The 8,737-nt window shown below is 43.9% G+C and overlaps 1 protein-coding gene across 2 annotated transcripts in view; it reads right to left on the minus strand.

Moving 5' to 3' along the window:
* LGR5 (leucine rich repeat containing G protein-coupled receptor 5) overlaps nucleotides 1-5,602 on the minus strand; it is a 90,896-nt gene extending 85,294 nt beyond the window's left edge. For both annotated transcript variants that reach the window (XM_084506786.1, XM_084506785.1), the window contains exon 1: nucleotides 5,350-5,602. In XM_084506786.1, the coding sequence (XP_084362912.1) occupies nucleotides 5,350-5,564 (215 nt within the window). In that variant the 5' untranslated portion in view covers nucleotides 5,565-5,602. The remainder of the gene's footprint in view (nucleotides 1-5,349) is intronic.
* Between the last annotated feature and the right edge of the window lie 3,135 nt (nucleotides 5,603-8,737).

Genomic DNA, 8,737 nt, shown 5'->3' on the forward strand with positions numbered 1-8,737 from the left:
CAAACACAAAAAGCATGCTTCTTGGGTCTAAAGCCGGGGGTACCATCAGTTACTATCATATATAGTATAAGACATTCATCGTCTTAGTTCTGCAAAGTTTTCACTTAAACTTCCATTCCATGAGAAAGAAGAGGGTAGCACTCCTTCAGCAAACAACAGTAACATCATCTCAGGCCTCCCCCGAATACATTTCTTTCTTTTATAGCTCTCCAGGTATTAACCTTCTCACATCTGATCAGTAAAACTGCACAGACGTTGCTCAGGTCTTCCCAGCAAACGGCGCAGGGCGTGCAGCACAGGGATTTGCCACATGAATTGCTAAGTCTCTGAGGAGCAAGCATGCTTTGATCACGTCTCGTTTTTTTTTAAAGACGTTAGTGTATTTTCTTCTAGCTCCAGTCTAAAGCTGTTTTCGTATGTCAAAAACACCACATCGTGTTCTGCCCTCAGCCGGCTTACTCAGAGCCAAAGGAACCACACCTTATTTACCATGATTTTACTGGGAAAAGAATCAGATCTGCTGGACAGTTCAAGCAAGCAAGTGAGGGAAAATACTGTAAATTGTATTAATCGAGACCATTCAAGTGACCGATCGAGAATTACAAAAGCAGCCCATGAAGATGAAATATTATCTTTGGCCAACAGACACAGAATAAAAGCAAGCAATCGGGACGGCAAAACTGGTAGCAATTTTCAATGTTTAAAAGACAAATGACGTTGGAGAGAAGACTGGGTTAACAAGGGAGCACTTGAGGAAAGCCTAATCTCCGCTGGCATGCTGGCTGGGAAGGTCAGCCCAGTGCACGCGTTCCCAGCTGGAGTCGGGCTCCCTCTGCCCGGCCAATTGTCCTCTGCACTTCAGATACCAAACCAAATGGAAGGTGCCTTCACCCTGCCAGCTCCTTGTATTCTTCCAGCTCAAAGACAGCTCCCTTTCCCCTGGCAATTTATGCAGCATTTCCACACAGCAAATGTTACCCAGGAGAGAGGTAGCACGAGTCCTTTTTCCCCCTCCTGAGCAGCACAGGGCTCTTTAGAAGGCAGCGTAAAGTTATTTTTGGCACTCTAGTCTCAAGTGGGAAGAGTGACATTCTCTTCTAAAAGGCAATTTGAATCAATTTTTTCCACAAATAAACTAACTTTGAGTTGATGTATTATGTTTTGAAATTTAAAGCAAACCCCTTGAAAGCTGGCGAACATGAACTTTCAATAGTCTGTTAGTTTTTTAGTTTTTATGCACCTCTAACTTATCTATGTGTACCATTTACCTCTATACACCTATTATTGCCATGAGCAGAGAGGAAATACCCCGTGGTCTTCTCAAAGAGGGGATGTAACACTGATTTCTAACCCCAGAATCTGGATTCATCTTCATCCACAACTGGGACGAGACTCAGGTTATTAACTGAAACCACATGGCAAACATTTAATTTATTTCAACTAGAAAAGAAAAAAAAATAGTTTATAAGGTTTGTAGCTATGTAAAGAAGTGCTTTTTAAGAAAAAGCAAACATTTTACTAGCTACCTAACACCTAAACATTGTCAAGGGATCTGGAAGTTGTAAGAGACTTCGTAAAGCTTCCTTCTGCATAAGAAGATGCCTCGCTAAAAGATCTCTTCGAGACACTGCAGTCATTCTCACAGTGTTTTTGATGAAGAGGCAGACAAAACTTGAGCCTGCACTGTGAAATGAGAATGACTAAAATAGTGCAGATTTACCCCCAAAGAGTTAGTCTTCAAGTTTTTGGGTACTTCTGGCACAGAAACAACTAATGTCTCATTTCAGAAGTGCAGATAATTTACGGGAAGGTGCTTTTTTACCTTCGAGAACTAAGTTTTGTTTTTCCAAAAGTCTTTGTCATTTTTTTCTGCTAAGTACCCTTAAACACTTTCAGACACCCTCAAGCATTTACAGGAACAATTATTATCAAAAAAGTATTATGGAAATGAAAGAAGCAGAAGGCCAAAATTTATTTGAGGACTATGTTATAAAACTTCTAATATGCAGTTAATTTCCTCTTCATAGACTTCATTGTAATACTATCAATGTTACCATAGTTTTGAAAAGGATGTTTTTAACAAGCTATTCCTACGAAGAATGGCAAATTATATGAATCATATTTTTCAAAATGTTACTACGCCTATTTACAATGTACTCAAACCTTTTAAAATGTAACTAACACTTATCCCAGAATAGTTCATTAAGTAAACCATAATGGAAAAGGCAACGTACCGTAGCAATAATTATACACGTATGCACACATATCTATGTCAATCCAAGACGGTAACATTATAAAATATTCCTCTTAAGGTTTTCATGTTAGTCTCCTCATTTAAAAGTTTTGATCACAAAGAGCATTGCATCTGAGCTGTTAGATGGCATTTGCATTTGTGATACATTTTCATTTCTGTGCAATCCAGGCACATAACGAAGATCCTCAAAATCTTTAAGAGCTATCATCTGTATTGTCACCACATGACATATGAAAAGATTTTTTTATGCTTGTCATACTAGATATTCTTAAGCAGGAGTTGGCAGATTTTACACTATTTTTAATGAGCATATATTTAGAAGAAGTAGGTTGAGCCTGTGGTGAAAGAATGGAGCTGGGATAAGGCATTCTGGCTTTAATTACTGGCTTTGCCATAAACATTACCCATAACTTTGAGCAAGCCCTTCTTTGCCTCAGTTTTCCACATGACAATAACTGGTAACAATACTTCACTATCTCACAGGCTTAGTTTGAGAATTAATGAGGATCCCATGTACCAAAGACTTGTAGATCCTGCCTTCTTCCTTTCACTGTGTACTGAGAGGAAAGTGACAAGTTCTTAATTTGAAACAGAGACTCGGTGCTGCCCTTCAACAGCACACGGAATTCACATTAATGCCACCAGGAATTGCATTACATACACTGAGTACACTACTTAGCCTAAAAGTAAATGAAGAAGAAACAGAAAGAAACTACTGGATTCTCCTTGTCTGTTTTTAAAAACTCTAACAGTTCATGGCAGTAGATTCCTAATCATTAAAAAAAAAAAAAAAAAAAAAAAAGTTTTTTTTGATGAGGGAGCAAGAATTGCAACTTTAAATGACAGTGCAAAAGCATGTAACAGGTCCAGCTGTAGACTACATTTAGCTCTGCTGCAAGAGCACCTTCATACGAAACACATGGAATATAGCCACTATGATATATCATGATCTGTGCACATTTGTCCCAACATCAAACAAACTTTAATGGTCTCGGCATTTCAAAATTTCACACAATTTCCAGTGGACACCAAGTTATCATTTATCTTTTTGTTTTCTATGCAGGTGCCTCAGATAAGATAAGAATGACAGAAATTCAGAAAAAAAAAAAAAAAAAAAAAAACAACCTATATTTAAAAACAAACTAAACACAAGGTAATACTACAGACAGTTTTTGGCCAGATGTATATACTGTACAAGAAGAGAATCTACTAGAGAAGATGTTCTTTGCTGGAAAGCGAGTCCATGTGTTTAAAACGGTTTTCATCTCCCACTTTGTTCTAAAACATAAATAGTCACAGCGCAAAAAGACATTTCTGTTTTGCTGGGAAAAGAAAACAAACTCAAAACCAGAAAAAAAAAAGAAAAAGAGTTGGTTGGCCACTACCAACCTCAAGGAGGGAAACATCTCTGTAACAAGCAGCCATGTTTTAAGATTTGCCATTGCTTAGCCATCTACAGAAAATGAGACTTGACAGCTCTTTACGGAAGGCGGGCAAGAGCTACAGCTCTGCATAATTAGGCAATAATTAATCAATCCAAGAATAACAGCCTGGTAAATTTGGATGCACCAGTCTTTAACCCACTAGACTATTACACTGCATATATGCAGTCTTGGTCATTTAAAAGTCTGCCTGTCCTGCCGTGGAGTTTTTACACTTCAGGGTGCTCGTTATGGAACAGCACAGAATTCTTGACTGGAGTAAGTCATTCCCTTGCTGAAGGACAAGAGGATTTAAAAATAAAAGTGTGGACCAGATTGGAGTCCTGCTTAGAAGCAGGTTGCTGGAGGAATATAGCTTTTGAAGAGCAGAAGTCCACACCAGTGGTATTTTGACTTCACTGTGCATATTTATGTTCTCTTTTTCTTCATAAAACAGTCAAGCAGTAGACCCTCAAAAGTTTTTCCAGTTTTAGCATTCCTCCAAGCAATAATGAAATTTGGGCATCTACTTGACACGGGATGTGTACAGGTTAAGTATGCCTTTATATGTTCAGTACCTATCTGTCTGGTTACAACTTTCCAAAGCACTGGAAAGTGTTGTGTCTTGTGCGTACTCCAAATCCTCACCTGATACGTTAGAAATCAGTGGTGAATTCTGTACGTATCTTAATCTGTATTTTTATTGTGTGTAGCCAAAGCTCTGCTCTTCTATAAGTGGTCTTTAAATTACATGGAGTTTAAACATTATTAATGGCTTTGACTTTGAAACGCTCAGCAAAAACTAAGCTAAAATTGGTTTTATTAAGATAAATTTCGAAGTGGTATTTATGTGTACAATATTCAGAAAAGCCTTTCAGCTGCACGTCCTCCCTCTAAACCACCGCTATTTCCTCTGAGCTAAGCTCTCCCCTAACGTATGCTTACTACTTATATTTTATTGGCGGCGTTTTATTTCTACCTTGCCGACGTTGTCACGTTTGCCCTTCTCCTAGGAAGGCCATTTCTAGTTTCCTTCCATCTGCCCCCTCAGATGTGCCGTGGTTTACGTCCCCTGAAGAATCAGGAGGCGTGAGAGGGAATTATCCCCCCAGTCCCGCAGGCACACGGTCCTGTGCAGCCATCCTGACAGTAACCATAGGAGCGAGGATGTCAACAGCAAGCCAAACCCGACGGACAGATGGACAGATGATGGACAGACGGACGGATGGACGGACGGACAGATGGATGGACACCTCCCGACCCGCAGCCTGCGGGACGGGGAGGAGAAGCCTTCCACCAGCGAACCGCGGGACACGCACGGAGACCACCGCAATACTCGGCACCCGCACTTCCAGCGCACACAGCCGAGAGAGCCTGAGGGCTGACCCTTCTCAAAAAGAAGGATATGTGCGTGTATTTCGGTATTAACCGGAATACACTGGTGGCGATGCCCTCACGGCGGGCGCTCGGCGGCTGAGCCCGGGCTGCGGCTCCGGCTCCGGCTCGGGCTCGGGCTGCGGCTCCGGGTTATGGGGCCCGGCCACCTGCCCGAGGGCAGCCGCGTTAACGAGGACACCGGCAGCAGCCCTGGAAGCCAAGGTGCAGACAACGTCCCCGCGGACCTGATCGCCCCCCAGCAGCCCCCGTCCCCGTGCCGGTCCCGCCGCCACTTACAGGTAGGAGGTGAAGGCGCTGAGGTCCGCGGGCACGGCCGTGAGCCCCATGTCGGAGCAGTCTGCCCGGAGCAGCATGCCCTCCTGCTCGCAGCGGCACGGCGCCGGGCAGCCCCGCGGCCGCTGCCCGCTGCCCCTCGCCCCCCGCTGCGGGCACGAGGCGAGGAAGAGGAGGAGGAGGGCGAGGAGGAGGAAGATGGCGCTGGACGCCGCCATGGGGAGCGCCGGCAGCCGCGGGGCGCTCGGCTCGGGGGAGCTGCTGCGGCCGCCGCCGCCGCGCCGCTGTCTGTGGTAGCATCGCGGCTCACGCGCTGCTTTAAAGCCCTGCAGCCGGCACCGCGCTCCCGCTGACGCCGCCCCAGCCTTGCCCGCCGAGCAGACACGGGCCCTGCCCGCCTCGCCGTGCGAGCGGGGGCGGCCGCGGGCCCGGCGGGCGGGCGGGGAGGCGGGAGGCGGGGGGACCCCCCCCGCCTCCCGCCTCCCCGCCCGCCCGCCGGGCCCGCGGCCGCCGCCGCCGAGCCTCGGGGCTCGCCTCAGGGCGGTCGACATTTCTGGAAGGCGGTGGGCACCTCGCTGGGTGCCCCCCACCCGCTGCCCCGGCCGCTCGTTGCACCCCCTCCCCGGTTAAAATGTTGGGGATGGGGCTGAGGTGGCTCCGGTGCTCGCTTGGGGTGGAAGGGAGGTGTAGTCGCACCCGTTACACCAGCTTCGCACAAGACAGCTTGGTCACCCATGAGCCTTGGAGAGGTTGGGATCCACCAGATTCCCACTCCCACTCACTTAAATCACAGGCTTGCAATCATTTCTCTAAGGAGATCTGCTTCCAGTCCTTTTCCCAAGCAGATCTGTCAAGGGAAGCTGCCTTTTGAGGCTCCTACCAAAAGCTCTTGGGCTGTCCTGCACACACCTTCTTGCCAGACCTTCCCTTGGCCTTACCTTCACAACCTCCTCTATAACTTCACCACCTCTTCTGTGCAGAAAGAGGCCTTCCATAACCTCTTCTATAACTGGAGATAACAAAGCCACTGGTGACCACCAAATTTTAAACCTTTTCTTCCTCCACATCATTTTTTAAAAAACATTTTTCTCTCCAAATTGGGCTACAAGCTCCAGATTTGAGACTACCTACCAGATTAATAACCAAGTGCCAGCCCAATCCTTGTTGAAAAAGGTGACTAAATGGTTGGTCAGGCTACTTGGTATGCACTGGAGAGTGTTAGTTGAAGGTTTTCAGCTATACTGTCTCTGAATTTACAATTAAGTCTGAAATGAGAGCTTAATGACAAGGACAGCAAAATACACGTTTTTATATACTATCCAGTTTATAATCACTCTTCCCACCACTGGACCATCATTTGGTGTAATCTGAGCAGCAGAAGGACCTTGCACTGGAGCTTAAGTGCTTTAGTTAAGTTAATAAAGAAGGAATCTGCTGTCTTGCTAGTTAGGCCACAATGTTTTGTAGATTTAGGCCTATGGGGCTGCTGGGAAGCTTTTCCCCAAGCATCACCGTATCCTAAACTAATAAGAACAGCGGTTGAAAGCACAGATTTACAGGAAGAAATGGCCAAGGAGAAAAGTTCTGCAGGAATCCATTTTCATTATGTATTAAGATCTCTGTCCAGGAGACCCATTCCCCCCAGTTCTCAGACTTCCTTATCCCTGTCTAATATCACTGCAAAGCAGCAATAGTTTTGTTTCTGAATCACATGGTCTTTAAGAGATTTCATGCTGTGCAGAATAGATACATGCTAATGGCTTGATACATTGTGAATATTTTACTTTCCTCTGGTGTGAAACAGTTCTTTTAGGCATCTGTACTGCATGACATTAGAGTCATTAACGTGCTCTGCCAAGAGACATCTGAATACTTTTAGTTAACAAATAAGCAAATCTTTTTCATAACTGTAGGGAAATAGTATATATATAACCTGAGGCTATTACACGAATATTTTGCTCTAGAAAGCAAAGAGTATGCTGCTTGTTCATTTTCCGTAGAGGATTTAATCACCTTGCACAAGACAGCTGAAGATGGACAGGTGGATTAATTAACAGTGGGGTTTAACTGTAAATATCTTCCTTTGAGTAGTTATTTTTCATGCATACATTTGTCTTGCTAGTGACTTTCTTTGAAATATTAAATGTGCTACTATTTATTTATTCATTTATTTATTTTAAAAGGAACATCATGAAGATTAACAGAAGGATGTGATACGAATAGCTATGGATAGTTCTTACCTCCATACATTTAAATTAGGCTTTACAGTTTTTTTCTTTTCATGTTTCTTATAGGTCTCTGGTTCTCCATAAAGAGAAAAGGAGAATCATCGGTCCGTTTGGTTATGTTTTAGGGAATTGCTGTTACTGTTCCAAAACACCTTTGGGACCATTGGATTTCCTGCAGGTTCTGACACTCAGAATAATGTCCTGGTCACTTGGAGTGACATCTGTAGTGCAGCCATCAGTCTTTGGCTTTTACCAAGGTAGTAAAAAAATCCCTGAGGGGTTTCAGCAAAGCTGAAGAGTCTCTTCCTATCTTCCTTTCACTAAAGAGACTGCCCTCTGATTGTGGTAACGTGATGATCCTCCAGCTTCAGGTTTATCGATACGAAATATGTTTCTGGAGTGCCATGTACTCATAAACAAAACAGTGTGTTACGGATTGTTAGCATAACAAAGAGCATACAGACTCATAGGTCAAGAATACACAGCAGATATATATTTAACATGTATCTTTTGGGCAGATCAGTAATTGCAGCATGACAGGCTTTAGATTTTATGTGAAAGCTGGCTTTAAAATACAGGACTGTAAAATGAAACTTTCACTCCCGTTTCTGTTTTGTAAGCTTAGACTGGATGAACTGATTAAAAAAAAAAAAAAAAAAAAAAAAAAGTGTGGCTAAAGCGTTTAACAACAGAAATTTATGCTTAATCCCAAAATCATTGGATGTCCCAGCCAAAATGGAGCTTAAAGCAGAAGTGTTAAGAGATTCTGCACTAACAAAGGTAGCAGCTAGTGCTTTAATACATGTATCAGGGCAAGTCTAACAGAACACTAAAAAAATACAGCAGGGAAGGACAAGGTAGTTTACAGCTGAATATATCATGTTTCTCCCTTTCCTGTCTATGGATGATGAGTAAGTACCTAGAAGGCATTGCAGCCATGTGGTTAGGCTGTGGAAAAAATAAAGCTATTGTGCAGGGTGGAATTTCTTCTTCTGCCCATTGGGGGAACAAATTCTTCATTGGATGTGTTGGAAGTCCTTACACTGAAGGGGTTCATTAGGCAAGTGTGAAGCTCCATTAGCCCTTAGGCTGTGCTATTGGAGAGCGGTGCTGCTCTGCCCAGTGATCTTTGCAGAAAGATCCTTTACCTTTTACAGGGCACC

This window comes from Aythya ferina (assembly GCF_964211825.1).
Source record: "Aythya ferina genome assembly, chromosome: 1".
Classification (NCBI taxonomy): Eukaryota; Metazoa; Chordata; class Aves; order Anseriformes; family Anatidae; genus Aythya; species Aythya ferina.